Genomic DNA, 27,474 nt, shown 5'->3' with positions numbered 1-27,474 from the left:
TATACATTTCTTCCTTAATAATTCCTACAGTGATCATTCTCCCGCGAAGATAGTTGCTTACGCTACATAAAAAGCAAAAGAAAATTGAGGGTCAACTATTGAACTTTTGAGATATGTTGAATTTTGCACAAATCGGCGAAAAACGCACAAACGGAGCCGACGCACATCCGAAGTTCAGTGTACACATACGTCGGCAACAACAGTAACATGCGTAGTTTCTTGTTAGCCGCCTATTGAGTATGCTCTAGGTTTTAGAAACTCTAGAAAAACAATTCTTTGCCAAAACAACTGCTAAATCAACACTAGCATACCGTGAGTACCAAGAAATTAATGATATTTTAGGAACTACGATTACGGGTTGGCCGCGCATGAATACAAAAAAACTCCCTAATGAGACCTAATGAGTGAAGACGAACGCGCAAGGTCGGTCCACGGCGGTCGTGGAAATAACCCCTTTCAACATGATCAAATTAAAAATAATTGCCACCATTTTTGAATTCGAATCATTTCATTATTTTGTTTTTACTCTCATAAATGTATCTTTTTCACGGATAAAAGGCTTCTGTCTTGTCACAGATCGAACGATGTCTGATTCACTGATGAGTACGTTTTCAAGACGTGTTTAGGCGTGATCTGCCGCACTTATTCTTCGGTTTTGTTGTGACTTTTTTGTGTATGCGAAGTTTAAGTTACAGCAAAGCATGATGATGATTGATATATGATAATGATTTGTCTATGCTATTGCTATCTTATCACTTATGTATACTATAGGCCTATGAGCGTGCATGTATGTATGTACATGTCATGCAAGTCATGTACATACAGCAACAAGTCATGTACATACATGCATGACCTACAGCCTACAGTGACTTTCTTCCGTGGTAGGCCTACTTGCTACTAGATAACTTTGACTTTACCTCGGGCACAGCCAGACACAGTCACTGACACTGGTGACTCTGACTGAGTCAGACGATCCAGGATAGGTCCTGCGCGGTTCATCTGCCGTGTTTACTAGAATAGCTGACCTCGATCTAGCTGCGGAGCCCGAGGGCCTCGGTGAGTATGGGGATCCACAGGAAACATACAAAACATTTGTCCTCGAACCTCAACTCAAGGGTTGTTGTTGGACGAGAGGAGCTCGGATGTAAAGCAAGGCTGAGTTTATTGCTTTGTAGAGCAGTAGCTTTAAGCTGTTCACAGATAGGAAACCAGAGTTGTCTGACAGTCTGCAGTCCAATTTCAGTCTCTTATTTCTGTTTTTAGGCTCGGCCGTTGGAAAGAATGGAGGGTAAGTTTAATATTGGCATTTGATTTGATTGACTGGTTCCCCGTTCATTGGTCTTTTGGGGCTACGTACAATGACTGCAACATTCAGGGTCAGAATCCGGTCATCAGTTGATATGGCTGTTGTTCTGTTTATAGCTCGGGAAAAGGACTTTCACCATCCACTACTGGCTCTAAATAGGAGTTGTTTGACTGAACATGCTGCAGAGGATATTGGAGCACAGGAGGGGTGCTGGAGAACTGCCAAAAACCATTTAATCTCTGAAGGAAGTAACAGGAACAGAAGCCAACTGTTGACCATGCTGTTTCATCAGGAATATGACTGTACGACACTGGTCATGTTGCTTGAGTGCTTTCGTCAGTGTCAGTAAGCACACCTTACCATCAATCACAAACATTTAAACATTCTGTTTTTCAGCGAAGGCGATGCGATTCGTGTGTTTGTTCGAGTGCGCCCACCTGACAGTGCGACCGCCGGTGTCATCAGTTCAGACGCTTGTCTCCACACCGATGAAGATAAGAACGCTATCATCATGCACTGTAAGCCTGATGCTAAAGTCTTTACGTTTGACCAGGTCGTCGACAAGGATGTGACACAGGTATGTAGATGTATAGTATGCACCACCTCAATATAGACAAGGATGTGACACAGGTATGTAGATGTATAGTATGCACCACCTCAATATAGACAAGGATGTGACACAGGTATGTAGATGTATAGTATGCACCACCTCAATATAGACATGAATACATGTTGAATTAAGATATTTGAGACAAGTAGTTTTTAAATATGTTCATGTATTATAAGGCCATGAGAAAGGTATTGACAAAGGGTTGCTTTCAGCTTGTATCTTCATCATTCATCACATCAATGGAACAAGTAGCCTTTAGACAGATATATAGGCTTTTCAGGAGTGTCGACATGTGTACATCCTTATGGAGAAACTAGCCCAGTAGTTGTCACACTGCGGCCCAGAAGGATGTGGATATTCATCTCTGAGCCTATGATGAATCGACAGTCGCAAAATCGCAACATTTGAGAACATGAGATCATTCTTCAGTACAGAATTCTCGTCACAAGTGTCATGTTGTGATGTTTCAGGAGACGGTCTTTGCAAGTGTCGGGAAGCGGATCATAGAGAGTGCTGTGGCAGGATACAATGGCACAATATTTGCTTAGTAAGTATAGATGTGTTCTTGGATATCTGTTTCTCGGGAACCAGGTTCTACTGTTGGTACGTCCACACTGTAAATAGTATCCTGATCGACAGATCCATCCATAACAAAAAGGAAGGGGTTTGGAGATAATGACGGCATTTTTGTCGGGTTTCATTTTGTTAGATGCTGATCATTCTGATCTTGTGGATGTTGCTAGTTCGTCAGCCACATGAACACTAACTCTATATTGTAGCGGTCAGACAGGGTCAGGAAAGACTTTCACCATGGTTGGACCCTCTGAGGAATACGAAGACTTTCAGCATCCAAAGAGAGGAGTCATACCTCGAGGCTTTGAATATTTATTCAACCTCGTCCAGAGGAACAGAGAAATGGTAAGAAAGCGTGTTAATGATGAGGTTGAATGAGTTGGTTGTATCAGGTCTATTTAGTTACTTGCTATGAGCACTCTCATGATAACCTGTTATGTTGTTAGACATGACCATGAGTTGAAATGGTCTCAATGAGCACTCTCATGATAACCTGTTATGTTGTTAGACATGACCATGAGTTGGAATGGTCTCAATGAGCACTCTCATGATAACCTGTTATGTTGTTAGACATGACCATGAGTTGGAATGGTCTCAATGAGCACTCTCATGATAACCTGTTATGTTGTTAGACATGACCATGAGTTGGAATGGTCTCAATGAGCACTCTCATGATAACCTGTTATGTTGTTAGACATGACCATGAGTTGGAATGGTCTCAATGAGCACTCTCATGATAACCTGTTATGTGTTAGTCTTCATGTCGTATCTTAGGAAATTGCCTCAAAAGAGCCATTTGTCTTGAATGATTTCAAACATTCTAAATGTTCTTTTCCAGTATGGTGAAACCTACGAGTTCCTTTGCAAGTGTTCGTTCTTGGAAATATACAATGAACAGGTGTTTGATTTGCTCGACGCGACATCGTCAATACTTCAGTTGAGGGAGAATATGAAGAATGGTGTTTTTGTTGAAGGTTTGACAGAAAAAGTAGCAAGTAGTGCTGCAGATGCTTATGAGGTGAGTTCGTCTTCAGCGCTGGCTCAGTAAAGCAGTTTTTGCACACCATTTTTACGTTGCCTACCTGGTCTTTCAATGCAGTGATCTACGATGCATGACTCTATGTATGATGTAACAGCTGTGAATGTCGCTGTAAAGGTCATTGACAACTGGGTAGCATCTTATGAACATTCTGTTGCAAAGTTGTTTACGGCAGAGTCACCACATTTGAAGTAACGGTACTTGACCGGACTGGACTGGACTGGACTGGACTGGACTGGACTGGACTGGACTGGACTGGACCGGACTGGACTGGACTGGACTGGACTGGACTGGACTGGACTGGACTGGACTGGACTGGACCGGACTGGACTGGACTGGTTCTTGGACATCTCATCTGGTGGTTCATCAACTCCTCGGTTGGCGTTATCTCTGGGCTTAGCATGACTTAGAAGGTAGAAGTGGTACTGATCCTCACTCATTTCAGGTGCTAAATCAAGGTTGGTTGAACCGTCGGGTTGCGGCCACGTCCATGAACAGAGAGAGTTCTCGCAGCCATGCAGTCTTTACTGTGTCCATCGAGACAAAGGTAGGTGGTGTTATTCATCTTATGTTTGATCTCTGATGAGAGAGAATACTCTGTGCTGGTTATCAACACCTCGATTCATGACCACGGGAAGTGATGAAAACAAAATGATATCAGTAAGATTGTTTGGCCAACTTTTTGACTCGCTCCATGTGTCCCTCTTCAGCGACGGTGAGTATTCACATTATGTTTCATTTCAATCAAATCTACTTGTTTTACAGCAAAAGAAAGAGGGCGTGCAGAATGTGAAGATGTCACAACTACATCTGGTTGACTTGGCGGGAAGCGAGAGACAAAAAGACACACACACGACGGGAGTGCGATTAAAGGTAGGGTGACTGGTGATGATGAAAACGGTCAAGTTTGTTGATTGTGTGTATGATATGCTCTGGCCAACGCACTGTCAAGATGACTGTCAATAAAGCTGGCACACTGCCATCTTGAACGTGAAGTTCTATTTTGATGACTTGGGACTCGTTCATTCAGTCACATGGTACATCAAAGAATCAGTAGAGCTGATCCCTGAATCTCGATGCAGTCATTTCTCGTCAGTTGATTGGTTTAACATTTCTATTTGACAGGAGGCTGGCAGTATCAACAAGTCATTGTCCATTCTCGGTCATGTGATCATGGCGCTCGTGGATATTGCCCACGGCAAGAGTCGTTATGTCCCGTATAGGGACTCGAAGCTGAGCTTTCTTCTACGGGTATGTATGATGATCTGCCTGGTTCAGCCAGATTGCTGCTGTATTGTGTAGTGACTTAAAGTCATACCATAATGACTCTGCTACCACCTAGGTTCTCTACTGGAACGTGACTGGTGAATGTTTGATAATGAATCATGTATTCCTCTTGATGTTTTCAGGACTCACTGGGAGGCAATGCCAAAACCTGTCTAATAGCCTGTGTACATCCTGGATCAAAGTAAGTTAACAATGCTCTCTCAGCTTCTCGTCATAGCATGTCTACCTTACACAGGCTTTAATAGCACTGAATTGAAGATCCGTTTCACTTGATTTATAAAGCGCTCAATCAACATGCTCAACCTACAGTTTCCTTATTTCATTACAGATGTTTTAGTGAGACATTATCCACGTTACAGTTTGCACGCCGAGCGAAGATGATCAAGAATAAAGTAGGTGCATTTGAGTTACGAGTGTTCACATCAGTGTTGTGGTAAGAAAACAAGGCCTTGGTGATCAGGAGTGCACCTTCTTAAGACTGACACTGCTTGTTGAATAGTCTGTATTACAGATAGAACTCAAAATGTTGCTCACGTTGTGGATGATAAGAATGTTTGTAGATACATGTGTCCTCATGAGTTGTATTCATTTCTAGGCGGTGGTGAATGAAGACACACAAGGCAATGTGCTCCATCTCCAAGCCGAGATCAAGAGACTGAAAGAAATGTTAGCACAATCGATGCCAAGGGAACTAACCGCAAGTTGTAAGTTTTGACCTGCTGTTGACGACACAAACTTAAGAGCAAATCTGCCATTGAAGATGTCATCGATGTAGTCTATGGCGTTGTACAAATCATAAATGATCAGCATGAATTTGGACAGTTTGGTTTGAATGAAGGACGATTCACTTCAAATCTCCTTCACCTGGTCCTGCTTGCTCAAGTCACTATTTCAATCCTATTTGCAGTGCCTGGTGAATCAGGGGACCAACCCCCACGGTTAGCAGACGTCATCAATACTGTTGATAAGGAGATTAGAAAGAAGTTTCTGGATGCGATGGTGTTCAGGGAGAAGTCTATCCAGGATAACAGGGTAAGAGGCGAGAGAGAAACGTCAAACACAGGGCCAGTGTAGGGTATGAGGCGAGAGAGAAACGTCAAACACAGGGCCCGTGTAGGGTATGAGGCGAGAGAGAAACGTCAAACACAGGGCCCGTGTAGGGTATGAGGCGAGAGAGAAACGTCAAACACAGGGCCCGTGTAGGGTATGAGGCGAGAGAGAAACGTCAAACACAGGGCCCGTGTAGGGTATGAGGCGAGAGAGAAACGTCAAACACAGGGCCCGTGTAGGGTATGAGGCGAGAGAGAAACGTCAAACACAGGGCCCGTGTAGAGTATGAGGCGAGAGAGAAACGTCAAACACAGGGCCCGTGTAGGGTATGAGGCGAGAGAGAAACGTCAAACACAGGGCCCGTGTAGGGTATGAGGCGAGAGAGAAACGTCAAACACAGGGCCCGTGTAGGGTATGAGGCGAGAGAGAAACGTCAAACACAGGGCCCGTGTAGGGTATGAGGCGGGAGAGAAACGTCAAACACAGGGCCAGTGTAGGGTATGGGGCGAGAGAGAAACGTCAAACACAGGGCCTGTGTAGGGTATGAGGCGGGAGAGAAACGTCAAACACAGGGCCCGTGTAGGGTATGAGGCGGGAGAGAAACGTCAAACACAGGGCCTGTGTAGGGTATGAGGCGGGAGAGAAACGTCAAACACAGGGCCTGTGTAGGGTATGAGGCGAGAGAGAAACGTCAAACACAGGGCCCGTGTAGGGTATGAGGCGAGAGAGAAACGTCAAACACGGCCCGTGTAGGGTATGAGGCGAGAGAGAAACGTCAAACACAGGGCCCGTGTAGGGTATGAGGCGAGAGAGAAACGTCAAACACGGCCCGTGTAGGGTATGAGGCGAGAGAGAAACGTCAAACACAGGGCCCGTGTAGGGTATGAGGCGAGAGAGAAACGTCAAACACAGGGCCCGTGTAGGGTATGAGGCGAGAGAGAAACGTCAAACACAGGGCCCGTGTAGGGTATGAGGCGAGAGAGAAACGTCAAACACAGGGCCCGTGTAGGGTATGAGGCGCAGTGTACATAATGGTGCACCAGATGAAAATGTTGGTTCATGATAGTGGGGAAATCCTATTATAATAATATAGTTGCTAGCAGACACTGAGCCCAGGATGTCCCAAGTTTTCAGTCAGCTATTTCAAAGCCATCTTTATTTGCAGCTTCTTCACGACAAGATGTCTAAGCTCGAGGACCAGTGCAATAAGAGAGAGAAGTTCCTACAGTCGACCAAGATGATTGTCAAGTTCAGAGAGACACACATAGTGAGGCTGGAGAAACAGCTGAAGGAAAAGGAGCTCGTGGCTGATGTTGATAATGAGAAGGTACAGCTATGTTCTATGTTGTTTTCTTGTTGCCATATATCTCTGTGTCGCTGAGCTAATGTTTGTCGGGTATAGAGTGACGCACACTTCCCGGCTGGAGACAGTTGAAAGAGGTGGACTTGGTTGGTGATATAGAGATATGTGGGTGGTTGTATTTGGATTTCATACTGTAGTGTCAGAGACCTGCCTATGCTCAACAACTACAACAATAGAAGCATGAGAATGTTACTACTGATGCTGGTTGAGCAACCGGGCCAAGTTCAATGAAGCAGAATGATCTCTCTTGTCTTCACCAAGGTCCTTTTATTTCACATCATTCTTACAGAAACTGCTGAAAGATGAGATTGCTGTCTTGAAAGACCAGTTGGAACACAATCCACAGATCACAAAATATGCCGTAGAAAACCAGAATTTGCGTCGAGAGATCAAGCAGCTGCGATCGCAGGACTTGGTTGTGAATAACATGCGATACCAGGAACAGCGCATTCAAGAGCTCGAGAAAACCTACCAGGATCTTTTGACAGAAAGTCAGGCCAGCGATGGTAAGTTGATCTTCTCCTTTTGCCAGTGAGATTGGCCATTTTGAATTCTTGTTTTGGGAGCAGTCCGAGGAGGTTCATTAGTTTAGTGAACAGAAGTCAACACAATCCTGATTGGGTTAGAGGTCAGTCAACTCTGATTTTCAACAGTGCCTTTGCCTCACTCTAGGAAAGGTAGACTAGTGGTAAAATTCTCGTTCATTCCAGATAATCGTCAGACATCGACTACCCCTGCTTGCACCCCACAGATGTTAGAAAGTCAGGTTGCCGTGGCAACAGTTGAGAAGTATAAGTCACAGATCACATCCCTCCAGGGACAAGTGGAAACGGTGAGTGCTTTTGGACTTTTTGAATATTTCTCAAAAATCATTTTTGCGAAATCTCTGAAAAATTGGAGTTGTGAAATTTGATGGATGTAAGATCGGCCCCTGTACATTACCTACATTAATGTGTAGTGTAAAGAGAGACATACAACATGTGGCAGTTGGATGTAAGATTTGAATGTGTAGCAATCTTTACAAATGAGCTTTATAGGAAATGGCACATTGTTGTCGAAGGCAATGGACTAATCGCTTCTCCCGTTTCAGTTGAAACAAGAGCTCCAAGAACAGAAGAATGTCGCTGAGAAACAGGCATTGGAGCTTCAGGCTGAGTTGGCATCGCAGCAGAGATCTGTGAGGGAACTGGAGCAGGTCCTTGAGGCTCATCATATCAAGAGCAAGATAGAGCGTGAGACGATGAATGACATGCACATGCAAGCTATTAAGGTAGTCACTGCCGTCCACTCAACTGGACACCATGCAAGCTATTAAGGTAGTCACTGCCGTCCACTCAACTGGACACCATGCAAGCTATTAAGGTAGTCACTGCCGTCCACTCAACTGGACACCATGCAAGCTATTAAGGTATTCACTGCCGTCCACTCAACTGGACACCATGCAAGCTATTAAGGTATTCACTGCCGTCCACTCAACTGGACACCATGCAAGCTATTAAGGTAGTCACTGCCGTCCACTCAACTGGACACCATGCAAGCTATTAAGGTATTCACTGCCGTCCACTCAACTGGACACCATGCAAGCTATTAAGGTAGTCACTGCCGTCCACTCAACTGGACACCATGCAAGCTATTAAGGTAGTCACTGCCGTCCACTCAACTGGACACCATGCAAGCTATTAAGGTATTCACTGCCGTCCACTCAACTGGACACCATGCAAGCTATTAAGGTAGTCACTGCCGTCCACTCAACTGGACACCATGCAAGCTATTAAGGTATTCACTGCCGTCCACTCAACTGGACACCATGCAAGCTATTAAGGTATTCACTGCCGTCCACTCAACTGGACACCATGCAAGCTATTAAGGTAGTCACTGCCGTCCACTCAACTGGACACCATGCAAGCTATTAAGGTAGTCACTGCCGTCCACTCAACTGGACACCATGCAAGCTATTAAGGTAGTCACTGCCGTCCACTCAACTGGACACCATGCAAGCTATTAAGGTAGTCACTGCCGTCCACTCAACTGGACACCATGCAAGCTATTAAGGTATTCACTGCCGTCCACTCAACTGGACACCATGCAAGCTATTAAGGTAGTCACTGCCGTCCACTCAACTGGACACCATGCAAGCTATTAAGGTAGTCACTGCCGTCCACTCAACTGGACACCATGCAAGCTATTAAGGTAGTCACTGCCGTCCACTCAACTGGACACCATGCAAGCTATTAAGGTAGTCACTGCCGTCCACTAAACTGGACACCATGCAAGCTATTAAGGTAGTCACTGCCGTCCACTCAACTGGACACCATGCAAACTATTAAGGTAGTCACTGCCGTCCACTCAACTGGACACCATGCAAGCTATTAAGGTAGTCACTGCCGTCCACTCAACTGGACACCATGCAAACTATTAAGGTAGTCACTGCCGTCCACTCAACTGGACACCATGCAAGCTATTAAGGTAGTCACTGCCGTCCACTCAACTGGACACCATGCAAGCTATTAAGGTATTCACTGCCGTCCACTCAACTGGACACCATGCAAGCTATTAAGGTAGTCACTGCCGTCCACTCAACTGGACACCATGCAAGCTATTAAGGTAGTCACATGACGTTCTATTGGTTTGGTTACTGTCCTTAGTTTCTATAATTCTTCACCTCTTGCATTGCAGACCATCACCACGCCAACCAAAGTTGCATACACACTCCGTAACCGTGACATTGTACAGAATAGTCTTGGTCAGCCGATGCCACTGGACGAAGAAGAGGAGCCAGGGCTTGACCTTATGGACGAGTCAGAACCAGTCCAGATGACGGAACAGGCGCAGGAAGCACTCACTGAAGAGATTAAACAATTGCAGGTAAGCTCATAGGAATGACTACTTAACTCTGTCAGGCTGATATTCTGGTCTGTCGTGTAATGACACATGCCTTGCTACTGAGCTCACAGTGGTTTCTTTTCACTACAGTGTCTCTGCAAAGATGATAAAATGTAAACGCAAGATGTTAGCTAGGCTTCCTGCTATGCTCTAGTGGCAGCTCTTGTAACAAGGCTATAGGTTGTGTCTTACTTACCTGTATGAAACTACTTGTGCAAGTTTTGCCAAACTTTGTTTTCTATCATCCTACAGAATCAGAATAATGAACTGAATGAAAAGCTGGCGGAACAGGAATCCCAGATGCGCAAGTTGAAGCAGAACAATTCAAAGTTGGATCATCAGACCCAGCAACTTGATGAGGTAAACGTCGTTATGGCCAGGGCCGAGAGCCAGGACAGTTTCCACCCTACTCCATGATTTTACCAACTTGCTGATAAGCTACTCGAAGCTTCAATATTATATTTCATGTGATAGTTTTGTGATTGCTGAGATTGGGGATTGAGGAAGGAGATATTGCATGCATAGATGTCACGATCCGTACCTGTGCTTACATGTGAATCAAGAGTCTCATGTTCCTTTCAGATAATCAATAAAGAACGAAACGAATGGAATGCGACACGGAGCGATCTCACAAAACAAGTAACGAAACTCACAGAAGAACTCCAGGAGGTAACGTCCATCAAATCAAGTAAGATATTTCACTTTGCTCTTCACTGTTCCTTGTCCACAGCTTCCTGAGTGTTTCTCCTCCAAGGCAGGATGAGCGTGCCACTAGGGTTAAGCTCAGGCTATAGAGAGGGTGTCTTTATTAGAGAGCTTGCCACCAAGGAAGGTTCCACTGTATGTCTGTTTTTCTCTGGCAGTGCTACAGGAAGAAAACAATGATCTGAAGGTGCTCATGTCATCTGCTGACCGTGAACTGGAAGCCAGTCGGAACAGAGATCGGGAGAGTAAATCAAGATTTGAGAAGGAGGTGGATGGGATGAGGACGAAGGTAGGGAACTAGTCTTTCTCGTCTTCTTTCTTCACCTTCACTCGGTGTGGGAGTGATTGCTCTCAACGAGGGAGGGACTCCACTCAACAAGGGAGGGACTCCACTCAACGAGGGAGGGACTCCACTCAGTGCACTCGGCCCAGCACTATCCTGATGCAGTCACAGCTGGTGGCTATCATGTGGCCATTTGTCCAGAGAGTTTCATGCAGCTGACACTTGAAATAAGTATTGCTCAATTTGACTGGTCCTGTGTTGCTTCGATCTGATTATGTTCCGCTAATGTTTGTCTTTGGTTATATTAAACAGAGTTTGACGAAAAAGCAATCATTGTATGTTGACCTACTAAACGTCTAATCTTTCAGTCCCTCCAAGTTGAGTTTGAGGTAAACCGTCTCCAGAAAGACTATGATGTGTTGCTTGAGGAGAAAGACATGCTGCAAGAGTCGCTCGAGACTGCTTACAATACGAATGACTTTAATGAGGATCGTATCCGGCAGTTGGAGCACATGATGATGATTGACCGCAACACACTTCAGGAGTCTGACATTGAGCTGCAGGCACTCCACGAGAAGCTTCAGCAGGAGCAGGAGAGAAACCACAAACTCCAGGAAGAGTTCATGCAGAAGGGACAAGACAAAGAGAATGCTCTGGTACGCGCTCTCGAGGAGAATCAACTCCTGCTACAGCAGTTAGAATCGAAACATAACTTGTATGTCGGTCTGATAGAGAAGTTCTCGCAGCTCACATTGGAGAGAGATGACCTGGTTGCCAAGGTGACACAGCTGCAGAAGCAGAAGACGGAGGATAAGGTAAGATATGAGAAATGTGACAGCTACTGGATCTCATGTAGATCATCTGAGTGAGTTAGACTGATGGCAAAGTTGATTAAAACCTCCTGGACAAAGTGTTGTAATGTCGTGGTTGTCTTCCATGCAATGAAAGAGGTTGGCCCAAGCATTATTCATTCATTGATATGTCAGAGAGGCAGGGCATTCTTCCTAGTTAACTTGACGACGTTGATATTTTCAGGATGCCATCAACATGTTGATGTCTCGGGTCCAGGATGAGAAGAACAAGATGCAGGTGTTACAAGAAGAGTTGTCAGCCGCGATCTCCAAGATCCAAGCGGAGCAGAACAGTCGTCTGATCCATCAGGAGGTCGTCAATGACCTCCATAAGAACCTGGCTGAGGCCAAGCAGCAGTTAGCAGCAATGACAGGAAGCAAGGAGGAGCAGAGAGTTGAAATGAAGAGAGAGGTGAGCCGAGTGGAACCTCGACCATTTCCTCGAACTCACTACAAAGGTGGATGTTTTGCACACCCCTTCATTGGAGCCCGAGTCAGGTGTTGTAATGTTAATCGTTACTACTTTCAGCTTGATGGTGTTATTGATGAGAATGATCAGCTAAGCGACCAGCTCAACCAGACCCAAGGCTTGCTACAACAGACCCAGACTGAACTGGAGAGCAAGGCCTGCAGAGTGGAAACACTCAAAAAGGAGGTGAGATATGATCATCAGGACCTTAGGCATCGTGGCCCAGACTTGGGCCTTTGCCAGGGCGTCCAGGAGATGAATTTGTTGGTTGTTTGGCGTTTAAAGTTATCTAACCACCTGCAGGCTGGGCCATTGCACCTTTCTTGAGCCATGTTAGGAGGAGTGTGGCCTGCTAGTGTACATGTAGTTATGTTTGATAACGTTGACCACTGCCCTCTCCATCTGGGTTGCTGATAAAGCTCCAGTTGACTGGTAGTTTGTTTGACCATCATCTCAGTCCAGCACCAATGTTTTCCCTTCAGCTCCAGTCCAAGATCGAGCAGCTGAACCAAGTCCATTCCAACTATGAAACAAAGGTGAAAGAGGTCGAGGTCGAAGGGAAAGAAAAGGAGGACCTGAGCGAGAAAGTCTGTCGACTTCAAGAAGAGCTGAAGAAATATCCTTTTTGAATAAGATGAGTCATTTCTTGTTTCCACTGCTCTTACACCGTACAGTTACACACTTGTGGGTTGTAGCTTTGAGTGAGTCACTCATCTGTTCTACAGTTACACACTTGTGGGTTGTAGCTTTGAGTGAGTCACTCATCTGTTCTACAGTTACACACTTGTGGGTTGTAGCTTTGAGTGAGTCACTCATCTGTTCTACAGTTACACACTTGTGGGTTGTAGCTTTGAGTGAGTCACTCATCTGTTCTACAGTTACACACTTGTGGGTTGTAGCTTTGAGTGAGTCACTCATCTGTTCTACAGTTACACACTTGTGGGTTGTAGCTTTGAGTGAGTCACTCATCTGTTCTACAGTTACACACTTGTGGGTTGTAGCTTTGAGTGAGTCACTCATCTGTTCTACTGACCCGGTCTCGTCACATGCTATTCTCGACCATTGTTGATATCAGACTCTGAACCCCTACCTGTTCACGCTGTATGTCGGGTCCTTAACAGTGGTCACAGTAAAGGAAGAGCGAGTTTCTTTGAAAGGCTTTATTGAGGAGAGTGAGGACAGACGTATGGCAAAGAACGAAGAGATTAAACAGTTAAAAGTAAGTTAAGTACTAATTCATCATTCATCTTTTCACGGTTAAGAAGACGCATTGCGCACATGGTTCATGGAGGATATCATGGTGGTAGCTGTCATCTGCCCATCAGGTGACTGGGCAGAAGGCTCCTATCCTGGGCCAGGCCTTCAATATGATGTGGTTACTGCAACCCTTCCCCTACTCCAAGAGGTGGTGGAGTAGAGGCTGTTAGCTTGTCACCAGCAGTTGCCCAAGAGGTGACTGGGCAGGAGGCTCCTATCCTGGGCCGGGCCTTCAATATGATGTGGTTACTGCAACCCTTCCCCTACTCCAAGAGGTGGTGGAGTAGAGGTTGTTAGCTTGTCACCAGCAGCTGCTCAAGAGGTGAGGAGAAGTGTTTTCAAGTGGGGTTAAAGTGAGTTCAACTTTCATTATTTCAGACTCTGCTGCAAGATGCCACAGATGAAGCAAGTCGACAAGAAAACCGCTTTTCTGAGCTAGATATTGAGTTGAGGAACAAGGAACTTGAGTAAGTAAACATGTGCTGGGCTGAAAATCAACAGATACTTGTGAGATCAGTGTATCAAGTGGTCATCAGCTGTTGGGATGCGGCAGTGCTGACATCATACAGGGCAAATGATGAAAGGCTCTGGCTTCACATGAGAACTTTAGAACTGGTCCTTGAAACCGTAGAAAGATTTCATTGAGACTAGCCTGGTGATATTTCCTAACTGCACTTTTAGCGAGATTCAACATAGTATGGAAAAGAGCCAGTGTGAACATTGTTATCATTGATAGGTGGAGTTACTGATTCATCTTCTGTTCATCTGTTGCAGGCTGAAACAAGTTCAAGAGAACAGTAAAAATGTGTCTGAGGCACTGGGGCGCGTTTGTGACAACCTCAAGAAGCGAACAGACAAGCTGGAAGAACTCTTGACTGAGAAGGAAAGACTTGAGAATGCGTAAGTATTAGAATATATATATCTTGACCACGTCACCCTCCTAACAGAAGGTCATTCGGGTTCTTCAGGCTGCTATCTTGACCACATCACCCTCCTAACAGAAGGTCATTCAGGTTCTGCAGGCTGCTATCTTGACCATGTCACCCTCCTAACAGAAGGTCATTCGGGTTCTGCAGGCTGCTATCTTGACCACATCACCCTCCTAACAGAAGGTCATTCAGGTTCTGCAGGCTGCTATCTTGACCACATCACCCTCCTAACAGAAGGTCATTCAGGTTCTGCAGGCTGCTATCTTGACCACATCACCCTCCTAACAGAAGGTCATTCAGGTTCTTCAGGCTGCTATCTTGACCATGTCACCCTCCTAACAGAAGGTCATTCAGGTTCTGCAGGCTGCTATCTTGACCACGTCACCCTCCTAACAGAAGGTCATTCGGGTTCTTCAGGCTGCTATCTTGACCATGTCACCCTCCTAACAGAAGGTCATTCAGGTTCTGCAGGCTGCTATCTTGACCACGTCACCCTCCTAACAGAAGGTCATTCGGGTTCTGCAGGCTGCTATCTTGACCATGTCACCCTCCTAACAGAAGGTCATTCAGGTTCTGCAGGCTGCTATCTTGACCACGTCACCCTCCTAACAGAAGGTCATTCGGGTTCTTCAGGCTGCTATCTTGACCACGTCACCCTCCTGACAGAAGGTCATTCGGGTTCTTCAGGCTGCTATCTTGACCACGTCACCCTCCTGACAGAAGGTCATTCGGGTTCTTCAGGCTGCTATCTTGACCACGTCACCCTCCTGACAGAAGGTCATTCAGGTTCTGCAGGCTGCTATCTTGACCACGTCACCCTCCTAACAGAAGGTCATTCAGGTTCTGCAGGCTGCTATCTTGACCACATCACCCTCCTAACAGAAGGTCATTCGGGTTCTTCAGGCTGCTATCTTGACCACATCACCCTCCTAACAGAAGGTCATTCAGGTTCTGCAGGCTGCTATCTTGACCATGTCACCCTCCTAACAGAAGGTCATTCAGGTTCTGCAGGCTGCTATCTTGACCACATCACCCTCCTAACAGAAGGTCATTCGGGTTCTGCAGGCTGCTATCTTGACCACATCACCCTCCTAACAGAAGGTCATTCAGGTTCTGCAGGCTGCTATCTTGACCACGTCACCCTCCTAACAGAAGGTCATTCGGGTTCTGCAGGCTGCTATCTTGACCACGTCACCCTCCTAACAGAAGGTCATTCAGGTTCTGCAGGCTGCTATCTTGACCACGTCACCCTCCTAACAGAAGGTCATTCGGGTTCTGCAGGCTGCTATCTTGACCACATCACCCTCCTGACAGAAGGTCATTCAGGTTCTTCAGGCTGCTATCTTGACCACATCACCCTCCTAACAGAAGGTCATTCAGGTTCTGCAGGCTGCTATCTTGACCACGTCACCCTCCTAACAGAAGGTCATTCAGGTTCTTCAGGCTGCTATCTTGACCATGTCACCCTCCTAACAGAAGGTCATTCAGGTTCTGCAGGCTGCTATCTTGACCACGTCACCCTCCTAACAGAAGGTCATTCGGGTTCTGCAGGCTGCTATCTTGACCACGTCACCCTCCTAACAGAAGGTCATTCGGGTTCTTCAGGCTGCTATCTTGACCACATCACCCTCCTAACAGAAGGTCATTCAGGTTCTTCAGGCTGCTATCTTGACCACGTCACCCTCCTAACAGAAGGTCATTCAGGTTCTGCAGGCTGCTATCTTGACCACATCACCCTCCTAACAGAAGGTCATTCAGGTTCTTCAGGCTGCTATCTTGACCACATCACCCTCCTAACAGAAGGTCATTCAGGTTCTGCAGGCTGCTATCTTGACCACATCACCCTCCTAACAGAAGGTCATTCAGGTTCTGCAGGCTGCTATCTTGACCACATCACCCTCCTAACAGAAGGTCATTCAGGTTCTGCAGGCTGCTATCTTGACCACATCACCCTCCTAACAGAAGGTCATTCAGGTTCTGCAGGCTGCTATCTTGACCACGTCACCCTCCTAACAGAAGGTCATTCAGGTTCTGCAGGCTGCTATCTTGACCACGTCACCCTCCTAACAGAAGGTCATTCAGGTTCTTCAGGCTGCTATCTTGACCACGTCACCCTCCTAACAGAAGGTCATTCGGGTTCTGCAGGCTGCTATCTTGACCACATCACCCTCCTGACAGAAGGTCATTCAGGTTCTTCAGGCTGCTATCTTGACCACATCACCCTCCTAACAGAAGGTCATTCAGGTTCTGCAGGCTGCTATCTTGACCACGTCACCCTCCTAACAGAAGGTCATTCAGGTTCTTCAGGCTGCTATCTTGACCATGTCACCCTCCTAACAGAAGGTCATTCAGGTTCTGCAGGCTGCTATCTTGACCACGTCACCCTCCTAACAGAAGGTCATTCAGGTTCTGCAGGCTGCTATCTTGACCACATCACCCTCCTAACAGAAGGTCATTCAGGTTCTTCAGGCTGCTATCTTGACCATGTCACCCTCCTAACAGAAGGTCATTCAGGTTCTGCAGGCTGCTATCTTGACCACGTCACCCTCCTAACAGAAGGTCATTCAGGTTCTGCAGGCTGCTATCTTGACCACATCACCCTCCTAACAGAAGGTCATTCAGGTTCTTCAGGCTGCTATCTTGACCACGTCACCCTCCTAACAGAAGGTCATTCGGGTTCTGCAGGCTGCTATCTTGACCACGTCACCCTCCTAACAGAAGGTCATTCGGGTTCTTCAGGCTGCTATCTTGACCACATCACCCTCCTAACAGAAGGTCATTCAGGTTCTTCAGGCTGCTATCTTGACCACGTCACCCTCCTAACAGAAGGTCATTCAGGTTCTGCAGGCTGCTATCTTGACCACATCACCCTCCTAACAGAAGGTCATTCAGGTTCTTCAGGCTGCTATCTTGACCACATCACCCTCCTAACAGAAGGTCATTCAGGTTCTGCAGGCTGCTATCTTGACCACATCACCCTCCTAACAGAAGGTCATTCAGGTTCTGCAGGCTGCTATCTTGACCACATCACCCTCCTAACAGAAGGTCATTCAGGTTCTGCAGGCTGCTATCTTGACCACGTCACCCTCCTAACAGAAGGTCATTCAGGTTCTGCAGGCTGCTATCTTGACCACGTCACCCTCCTAACAGAAGGTCATTCAGGTTCTTCAGGCTGCTATCTTGACCACATCACCCTCCTAACAGAAGGTCATTCAGGTTCTGCAGGCTGCTATCTTGACCACGTCACCCTCCTAACAGAAGGTCATTCGGCCATCTTGCTTTGTTGTGCTTCATATCCATGGCTTCAGTTTTCACATGTGAAGCGTGACTTATGGTGGTCTTCTGCATCTGTTTCAGATTGCGGCAGTCAGAGTGTAATCTGGAAATGAACGAAGATATCCTCAATGAAAAGTATGAAGACGTGGAAAGGTAAGGGGACGAGGTTTGGTCAGTTGTGGAGAAGTTGATAAGAAATGGAAGTACAGATTGAGGGTGTGGTTTTCAATCAACCCCACTTTGCCAGCGCTACAGGATGAGTGCGAAGATAAGACATTGTTTATAGGAAGGCAAGCGTAAACATGTAGCCAGTGCATATCCGGCATCAACAAACCTATCAAAAAGGTTGGACTTTCAAAATTCTGATCAATTTCAATCTTCTTTCAGACTCAAGGCCTTGGCAGAAAAGGATCAAGCCGAGACGACAAGATTGAAATCTGAGGTTGAGCAACTAAAAGAGGAGAGGGCTAAAATGCTAAGGGTGCGTCTCTAACTGCGCCAGGAAACCATTTCTCTATCGCACGGCCTGGCTATGCCTTGGTTACAATTCTCTGTCAGACAGCTTCCTGTTGTGCAAGAAACGACAAGATTCTGAGTTTGCGACAACCTCTCTTAAGTAATCTCTCAACTGATAGCATCTCTGTTTCACTGCAGGAAACCAAGGAATTACAAGAGAAGCTTGGTGAGGTCCAAGATGAGAACGCCAAGCTAGTTGGTCACCAGAATCATCACCAGAAGATACAGTATCACATGAACATCAAACAAGAGAATCACCGTCTAAAAGAAGTGAGTAGAGATACTCCAGGCTCCACCCCTGATGTGGCGAGGCGCTCCGTGTCTGTCTACCACACACCACTTTCATTGGATGAGTCGTCTGCTAGCTCTGCCTTCTCTCATACGCGGAATGCTTATGCAGAACCAGGGGTTAATGCAACTTTTTTCCAAACTCCTCTAGCTGGGTCTTTCCGAATGCCAAAGGCTGATTTGAGAGCTAATATGACTCTGTACCAAACACCTCGCGATAATTCCAGTATTTTCCAAACGGCTAATTCAACGCTGTTTCGTAGCCCCAAAGAAGAATCGGCAGTTAGCGCGTCTCTCTTCAAGTCGCCCACCTCTTCCAGGAGGTACTATCATTGTTAGCTTTGGTATGGTGGCTAGCCTCTTATCATTGTTAGCCTTGGCTTTATCAATTCTGCCTGTGCTGATGTGTACTAACTTGTGAATATGCATCTCTATAGTCCATTGGTAACATTAGGTCAGCATCATTTGGGGCTCGCCGCTCTCCAGCATAAAATACTGGTTGGATTTCTTTGGATTTGGGTTCTGTTGACCAAAGATGTCTAAATGTCCGAAGTCACTTCATCAATGTACACAGAGACATACAAGAAACCAACCTTGAGAATAATCCAACCTGTAGTTTGTGCTCCAGAGCCTGAAGCAATGCAGACGAAACATTTGCGAATGGACTTTAGTAGACAGGTAAATGGCTGATGCACAAGTCTGGCACCTTTGTTTGTCCAGTAAGAGACATAGACAAGACCTCCGGGCATTGCTAACTATGTGCACCACATTTGCCTGTGAATACTCTTCATTTGTTTGTGTCTGTTTTCAGTAGCTTTGTTCATGTGCTGGAGTTTGTTATCTCTTTTGTAGGTCTGGAAAGCTTGCACCTTTATGAACTTCTGTTGCAAACGAGACCAGATTTCTAGTCCTAGTCCAACTGCCATACAAACTTTCCCTCGATTAAACTAATCAAAACTATTTCATTTCTGCTTTATGCGTTATTTAAAAAAACCCTGTCTGTATTGTCTGTGATGATTGTTGTACATGTAATATTGAGAGGAACTGCTACACTGTACATGTAATATTGAGAGGAACTGCTACACTGTACATGTAATATTGAGAGGAACTGCTACACTGTACATGTAATATTGAGAGGAACTGCTACACTGTACATGTAATATTGAGAGGAACTGCTACACTGTACATGTAATATTGAGAGGAACTGCTACACTGTACATGTAATATTGAGAGGAACTGCTACACTGTACATGTAATATTGAGAGGAACTGCTACACTGTACATGTAATATTGAGAGGAACTGCTACACTGTACATGTAATATTAAGAGGAACTGCTACACTGTACATGTAGACCAAGCACCAGTTACATCCACAGCATGTTTACACACCAAGCTATGTTTAAAGTTCTGTCCTTTGTGCTACTTGCTCTGTTCTGTTTTGCCATTGTTTGTGCTGAGCTTTTGTATTGTATTTGTTCCTCACTTATTTGTTGTTGTTATGAAGCTTAGAGCACGACCACATTCCAGAAAACCTGGGAAAGGTTGGCTAATTGCCAGAATGAACATATTATATAAAACAGTGGAACCTCCCTTACTATACACCTGCCATGGGGCATTCTGAAGGACTGATTTCAGTCCTAAAGTGATGTGTCCTCTCTAATCTGGATACCTCTCTATCTGTCATTTGAGTCCTTGATGGAGACCATGAGACTCGTGTGTTGTCGGTTTATATATAGCTCTGACCTGTGTCAGTCATTGTGAACGGTTAGATGGAGGTCATGCTCCTCAGATCTAATTAGATGGAGGTCATGCTCCTCAGATCTAATTAGATGGAGGTCATGCTCCTCAGATCTAATTAGATGGAGGTCATGCTCCTCAGATCTAATTAGATGGAGGTCATGCTCCTCAGATCTAATTAGATGGAGGTCATGCTCCTCAGATCTAATTAGATGGAGGTCATGCTCCTCAGATCTAATTAGATGGAGGTCATGCTCCTCAGATCTAATTAGATGGAGGTCATGCTCCTCAGATCTAATTAGATGGAGGTCATGCTCCTCAGATCTAATTAGATGGAGGTCATGCTCCTCAGATCTAATTAGATGGAGGTCATGCTCCTCAGATCTACTTGTTGGCCATCATATGTTATGACTTTGCAACCAATCACATTGTATGAGCTGATACGATAGGAAACTCTGCATACATGTACTTTAGTTGGCATGGTGAAAGTGATTAGCTATCAGTTCTTCTGTATTATTCATTCACAGTAGTTAGGTTTGAAACATGTTAAACTGAAGTTGATTGAGGCGGAATATCTTGTTTATCATCTTATCATCGGCTTGGAACTCGTAACTCTTGGCAACGGTGGCGCAGTAAAGTTGTCAATTGAATATTGAAAAAAACACTGCCACTTAAGTTGTGTTGATGAAGGTGACAATCAGGTGTTTCTGTCGATCAAAAATCATGTCCAGCATGTCCGTGCATGTCGTGTCTCGTGTCCACCAGGCTCAGGTAAAGTGGACCAGTGCGCTATTGCAATGGTTTAATAGGTGACCACCTGTGCTTATTCTACATGGATGAGAGCTAAAAATAAACCACTTATTTGTACATTCTGGTGTGCTTTGAGTGTCTTGCACTAACTGATAACTTTTCAACAACTTTACACTCTCAGAAGTAAACTTTGCCTGAGTCTGGTGCAAGTAAACACACATGTCCTCACCATCTTGACATGGCAACATCATTCATAGGTTCAGCTGGTCCACTAAAATCTCCCCTGATATGTTACCTTTACTTGGTTGATAGGTTCAGCTGGTCCACTAAAATCTCCCCTGATATGTTACCTTTACTTGGTTGATAGGTTCAGCTGGTCCACTAAAATCTCCCCTGATATGTTACCTTTACTTGGTTGATTTTGGCAAAGTTTACTAATCCGACACAGTTAACAAGTAACAGACCTTCTGCACAGACGAAGGCAAATTGGGAAAGTATCTCAGCTGGTGAAACTTTCCAACAGTTGCGTTGCGAGCATTGCCTATGACATACTCATCAGGGAGAACTACAGTAAACCTTGCATGTATTGGACTCACTAGAGTGGATACTCACAGAGCAGTCTTCCTAATACAATTGGTGATGTGTGTGACAAACTTGATCTATAATTGATGAAAGTGCCGACATGCAACGTTTACTGTATATGAGGTGTTTTATGCTGCCTGCTCACAGGCATCGCAATGAGCCATGTCTAGTTGACTTGCTGGACGTCACCGAGGAGACTGCCTTCGTCTCCAAGATGGTGTTTTGCTGGACGTATGGTTTCTCTTTTGGACGACACGTGAGCTTGATCAATCACCTGGACACCAGGTTATCAGTACGCAGACGGCAGGAGAATTGGAGAAGGATTACTCCCACTGCTATGGAATCACTTTCCCTCGATATTTCTACTGGTATGGGATCTCCAGATTCCATAAATGAACTTCCCAGTCGCCCTGTGCCCATAACTCTCTATATCCATATTATATCTTCCAGGATATCGTACGTCTGACGTCAGAACTTGCCAAGTTCAAGGTCAAGAAGCCAGTAGAGTCGACCTTGAAGGAGAACTTCAAGCCCAAGGTCAACGATCAGAGTAACGTCAAGTGTTAGGAGGAGGCGAAGAGGTCAGATTGCCATATCATGCATGCATTCATATTTAGAGACAGTTTCTGAATGAGTTAACAGGTGCTGAGGGTGTCACTGCTTAAAGGTGGTCAAATGATCCCTGCTTAGCTTCCTTTTGAACATGAAACCAATGAAATAGGCTGTTAAGAGATGTGATTGGTGTATAAGCAGTCACAGACTATTGTGGCTCAGTAATTGTGAATAGATGGTCTACACTCACATTTCCTCCTCTTATACATTAGAAATACAGCCGTAGTTCAGGAAGATATAAACAATATATTTTATAATATGATTTATTCAATTCAGATGCATTTCTCCTTTGTATATACATGTATTTAAAATGGAACTGTTCGTATATTGTTGGTTAGTAAGTCTAAGATATAAGCAGTCTTATATAAGAGATTCAAGTTCTTTCCCTCAGAACTAAGTTATTCGGTTAAAAATGTGAATGGAAGTTTTTCCAGTTTCCATATTTTCTAAAAACTGCCAATGACTCAGAGCGGAAGCTATTTGTAGAGGAGGTGTGCTTTATTTGGCTCCGCTGTAGATCTGTCAGGGACTCTGATGTTGTATTGTAAGAATAACGGTCAGCCCATCTGTGTAAATATATATTGCAGATTGATGAAAGGCTTTGTCAATAAACAATTTTAATCTAAATGAATGATAATCACTCTCTTCCTTTGTTGATTTTAAAGAGATGTCAAGGAGTGATTCCACTTGATTGGTACCAAGTAACTCACAAGGTGGCAGCACAGAGGAATGTCGCTCATGTAGGCCATGTGTTCATGTCTGTGTGCTTATTCGATGCGTCTTCTCCTTGGACGGTCAAGGTCTCATCATCCAGGTCACATGTTATAGCATCAAGCGCTGATTGGCTTAGAGAGTTTGTCACTGCGCATGATGTCTTCATTGCACCAACACGAGTGTGTGACGTCATCCTTAAAATGGCAGGCATAATGAATCATCTCATTGGTCATGCTGTCATGATGTGGAATGATCGTGTATCAATCTATGAATCTACAGGAGTATTTTCCGGCTGCAGGGAAACTCCACTTGGCACCAGTGGTTATTTGAGAAGTGACCCCGCATGGTTCACATGCTGTATTGATGTAGTGGTGAGGGATGTGTGCTGTCCAAACAAACCCTGGCTTCCTACATTTGAAGACTTCTGGAATATGATATCATACTACTAAACTTCCTGATCTGGAATGTCCTTAAGTCCATGAATGGTATTCCCAACTGTGATGTTGTCCTTTGGATCTGTTTTGCCAACATCCTTGGAGCTTGATCAGGACAAAAGGGCTGCAAAATGTCCAGAACTGCACCGAAATTAGGCCTTGAATTACACCTAATGGTCCGAAGACTTCTCACGTGGAGTCATTGCCTCCAATGTTACATCATCTGTAACCTTTGAAGCCACCTTCAAGATTTGCTTTCGAAGTTTCCAAGCGGCAATCATCGCGAATATCTGAAATAAGGAATGATTTGGTGTCATCTTTCAGCAATGAGCTTTTATCAGTTGCATATAGAAGTGGACCAATTGACACTGAACACTGATACTGCACCTTAATTTAGCAGGTGATTCGGTGTAACAAAAGGTCTTTGGTTCGAGGGAAGTGAATCGATTGATATTGAAAGTGTTTCAAACTTACGCTTATTATGAGATGTAAGATTTCGATTGAGCCAATGATTGCGAGATTCTCCCGGAACATTTTGGCGAGGCTGTGCTTGCATCCTGTGATGTAATACCCTGTCTGCAAGATGGAGGGATGGGGAGATAAAAGGATCCATCCACCACCGAGTCATATGGTAGACTAAAATCATCTGGGCACAGGGCATTCAAAAGTCTAGGTTAATATCTGATCATTATAGCATGGGCTTGCTGCAAACTAAGGTGAAAATACGTTTTGTGTGTATTTGTTATTAGGTGGCATTGATACTGCTGAGGTGAAGCTTGAGCCTGTTGTATCAGTCATTGATACTGCTGAGGTGAAGCTTGAGCCTGTTGTATCAGTCATTGATACTGCTGAGGTGAAGCTTGAGCCTGTTGTATCAGTCATTGATACTGCTGAGGTGAAGCTTGAGCCTGTTGTATCAGTCATTGATACTGCTGAGGTCAAGCTTGAGCCTGTTGTATCAGTCATTGATACTGCTGAGGTCAAGCTTGAGCCTGTTGTATCAGTCATTGATACTGCTGAGGTCAAGCTTGAGCCTGTTGTATCAGTCATTGATACTGCTGAGGTCAAGCTTGAGCCTGTTGTATCAGTCATTGGTACTGCTGAGGTGAAGCTGGAGCCTGTTGTATCAGTCATTGATACTGCTGAGGTCAAGCTGGAGCCTGTTGTATCAGTCATTGATACTGCTGAGGTGAAGCTTGAGCCTGTTGTATCAGTCATTGATACTGCTGAGGTCAAGCTTGAGCCTGTTGTATCAGTCATTGATACTGCTGAGGTCAAGCTTGAGCCTGTTGTATCAGTCATTCAGTGTTTAGAAGTTCAGGCTGTTGAGCAGAGCAAGTTAGCCTTTTCAAGCTTCCCAGTATTATGCCTTTTGCTGAAAAGAGATTCTTGAATCAAAAATAAAAGACGGTGTGAATGTTTTACCTGTGGACGGGGTTTCTTGCAGGTGTCCCGCTGTGGGTCGGTCATATAATCACTTATGCCTTGAAAGCCACAGCACTTCAGCTGCAATAGAAGAGGGGGGCTTAGATAAGACCAGACTATGCTTAGATATGCTGCATAAAGTGTTTCAAGTTTGTTTTATGTGCCTCGGGCTCACCAACAAAAAGTCCTTCAAATTCGAGGCTTGGTACTCTACCGTTTTTTGTATGTTGGTCATGAATATCCTGGAGTCCGTCCGGTTGTAAATGATGAATCCCTGGATGTTCCTCGAGACCACCTCATCTGTGAGCGCCACCACCTGGCCTTGGTTCACAATGAACCAGATGATCAGGATGATCTCCGGGATGACGAGTATGAAGCCAACCAGGATGATGAACTGCAAGGAAAATGTACAAGTCTTATGTTGTGCTCTGTTATCAGTGTTGTCGGTTTATTCATATCAGCGATCGAAGAAGCAGTTCTTCAAGATGTGTTTGAAGTTAGAAACCACAAGCTTGTTGTCAGCTTATCTTGGCGTTATGATGTGTCAAAGCCTAACGCAAGTTATTAGTGAGTTTCCCCATCATTCACGATTCACAAAGACAACTGCTGTGTTCAAATTACAAATAATTCTTAAAGGAAATTGTAGTAGGCAGCAGTTACTCATTAATGTGAAGTGTGTGACAGACTTGTCTTGAACCCTTGGGGGCCAGGTTGTTATCTTAAAAAATGATCTATTCTCAGAAAAAGTTTCACACAGGAATCTAACTCACACCAATACAATCTCCAATACCCCTGTACTTACTGCAAGTGGTAGTTTAGGGTTCTTTAAGATTGCACCGAGACATCCTGTACCATTGATAAGGAAAACAGCAATCCCTCCACATAAGAAGACAGCGGCACCATTCCGGATCCCCTGGATGCCCTCCTGGTCCTCGACATCCTCCGCTGCTGATGAGTCTGTCATCAGCCATATGGAACCAATAATGATCACCAAGCCGCCAACCTGAAAACATGCAATCAGACAGGATGTGACATTCTAGGTGAGTAGCTTGACACTCCGCAATCTCTGTCATGCCTGAAAACTGTTAGACTTTAGGAAGTCGATGGCCTTAAGGACCAAGGGGACAGTATGTGACCAGTGCAGGCTGTACCTCTGATAAAAATGGCCTATTCACAACCTCTGGCAAACCTATTAAGACTGTAATACTAGAGGCAGCTTGACTGAAAGATTAGGGTCGGTTGTACGCCGGGACAAGATGTGACTTGCTGGGGTTGTACCTTTAATGAAAAAATGGTCTAATGCTCCTAGTGTCACCACCTTGCATACAGACTGTAAGACTAGAGACAGACCAGTGCCACCAAATATGGGACCATGGGGACACGATGTTACTTAGTGGGGTTGCAACTTTTGAAATGAGCGAACACTCCTACTTCAACGACCTCTGCCAGACCTGCAAACTTTAAGACTAGAGACAGAACACCAAGACAAGATGGCACATTCTAGCCTCCGAACTCTCGCGACCATACTGTCCGCTCTAACTTTTACTTTGAATCTACATGTAGTACTCTATCAAGACCAAGCCTTTGAGACCACACGGTTCTCGAAGTCTCTGGTATTGGTTAGACAGTCTCCCCTACTCCTCAGAGACACACATTGATTGCCCGAGGACAGCAGACAGCTGTGGTCCTGGTAATTCCTGTCAAAAGGCCAGCGATCAAACAACAAGATTGTACTATGATCCGAGTTTGCTGGACAAAGCCTATGAATAGACATGGCAACAGCTCACACATTATCCAATATGATTACTTACAACACATATGGCAGTCGTGCAGATCAGAAAACATTTGATGACAAAACTTGTTAAACACTTGCAAAAAACATCCCTCTTTCTCAATGGCTCATCCATCCTCTTGAGATGTGCCCGTCTTCTGTCTTGAAGGTTGTCCCTGCCAGGCGGGGGCTGTCGACAACTTCTTTATCTCAGTATGTCTCCAAACACAACACGATCCAGGCTTAGAGTAACCAGCCCCTTAGATCAAGGAAGCCAACTAGACAAAACGGTAGTTATGTCTGCAAAAGACCGGCACTGCCACAACGCACCCTAAAGTGTCTGTTATTGTGTCTATACTGAGTCAAAGTATCCTCTCACTAAGTGATAAATGGGGAAGCCGGCCTCACTTCCTTGTATGATTCACTATTTGGGTCAAATGACAGGCTGCATTGCTGATAATGACTAGGTGACATATAACGTAGAAACTAATGAGCTGATTTCGGTGATGTCACTGGTAACTCACTTGTCTCTATAGGTTGTAATAGTCTGCACTCGCACCATTCTAAACCATCAGAGTAATTCGGTCCGTTACCTCCCCTACTACCTCCCTTAACGGAGTCCGGGTCGGCGGAGTGGATCCAAGGCTTGAGGGTCAAGATGCACTCGTAGGGGACAGTCACAGCCTTCAGACGGTCTCTACCGTCTGTCTCTTGGACGAGACACAGATAGAAGACATATATCATGTTTGACACCTGTCACCTCA

General features: G+C 45.1%; 2 protein-coding genes across 2 annotated transcripts; one reads left to right on the top strand and one right to left on the bottom strand.

Moving 5' to 3' along the window:
• Positions 1-7: 7 nt before the first annotated feature.
• On the top strand, positions 8-22,651 carry LOC135496029 (kinesin-like protein KIF15). Its single transcript, XM_064785132.1, has 32 exons — positions 8-603; positions 1,264-1,288; positions 1,703-1,883; positions 2,387-2,463; positions 2,696-2,834; positions 3,328-3,507; positions 3,974-4,075; positions 4,294-4,401; positions 4,654-4,779; positions 4,938-4,996; positions 5,144-5,207; positions 5,411-5,519; positions 5,723-5,847; positions 7,031-7,192; positions 7,518-7,734; positions 7,939-8,060; positions 8,319-8,498; positions 9,905-10,093; positions 10,364-10,471; positions 10,694-10,799; positions 10,975-11,105; positions 11,468-11,914; positions 12,135-12,362; positions 12,480-12,605; positions 12,902-13,039; positions 13,495-13,638; positions 14,055-14,143; positions 14,451-14,576; positions 17,963-18,034; positions 18,269-18,362; positions 18,536-18,667; positions 22,205-22,651. Exons 1-32 carry the CDS (start codon positions 462-464, stop codon positions 22,319-22,321), a joined length of 4,365 nt encoding a protein of 1,454 aa, XP_064641202.1. The 5' UTR covers positions 8-461; the 3' UTR covers positions 22,322-22,651.
• On the bottom strand, positions 22,638-27,113 carry LOC135496398 (uncharacterized). Its single transcript, XM_064785734.1, has 6 exons — positions 26,751-27,113; positions 25,742-25,942; positions 25,154-25,333; positions 24,940-25,020; positions 23,989-24,090; positions 22,638-23,804 (listed from the first exon to the last, which is right to left on the bottom strand). The coding sequence occupies exons 1-6, from the start codon at positions 26,844-26,846 to the stop codon at positions 23,685-23,687; spliced, it is 780 nt and encodes a 259-aa protein (XP_064641804.1). The 5' UTR covers positions 26,847-27,113; the 3' UTR covers positions 22,638-23,684.
• Between the last annotated feature and the right edge of the window lie 361 nt (positions 27,114-27,474).

Source organism: Lineus longissimus, chromosome 11, assembly GCF_910592395.1.
Source record: "Lineus longissimus chromosome 11, tnLinLong1.2, whole genome shotgun sequence".
Lineage (NCBI taxonomy): Eukaryota > Metazoa > Nemertea > Pilidiophora > Heteronemertea > Lineidae > Lineus > Lineus longissimus.
Note: the sequence above shows the minus strand (reverse complement) of the source record. Positions and strands in the feature narration are given on the sequence as shown.

Coding starts and splice junctions, on each gene's coding strand:
- LOC135496029 (XM_064785132.1), top strand. CDS start 462: ATGATCAAATTAAAAATAATTGCCACCATTTTTGAATTCGAATCATTT. Junction 3,508..3,973: donor GTGCTGCAGATGCTTATGAG/GTGAGTTCGTCT, acceptor CACTCATTTCAG/GTGCTAAATCAAGGTTGGTT. Junction 14,577..17,962: donor AAGGAAAGACTTGAGAATGC/GTAAGTATTAGA, acceptor CATCTGTTTCAG/ATTGCGGCAGTCAGAGTGTA.
- LOC135496398 (XM_064785734.1), bottom strand. CDS start 26,846: ATGGATGAGCCATTGAGAAAGAGGGATGTTTTTTGCAAGTGTTTAACA. Junction 25,943..26,750: donor GCACGACTGCCATATGTGTT/GTAAGTAATCAT, acceptor GCATGTTTTCAG/GTTGGCGGCTTGGTGATCAT. Junction 25,021..25,153: donor TGACCAACATACAAAAAACG/GTAGAGTACCAA, acceptor CTTCTATTGCAG/CTGAAGTGCTGTGGCTTTCA.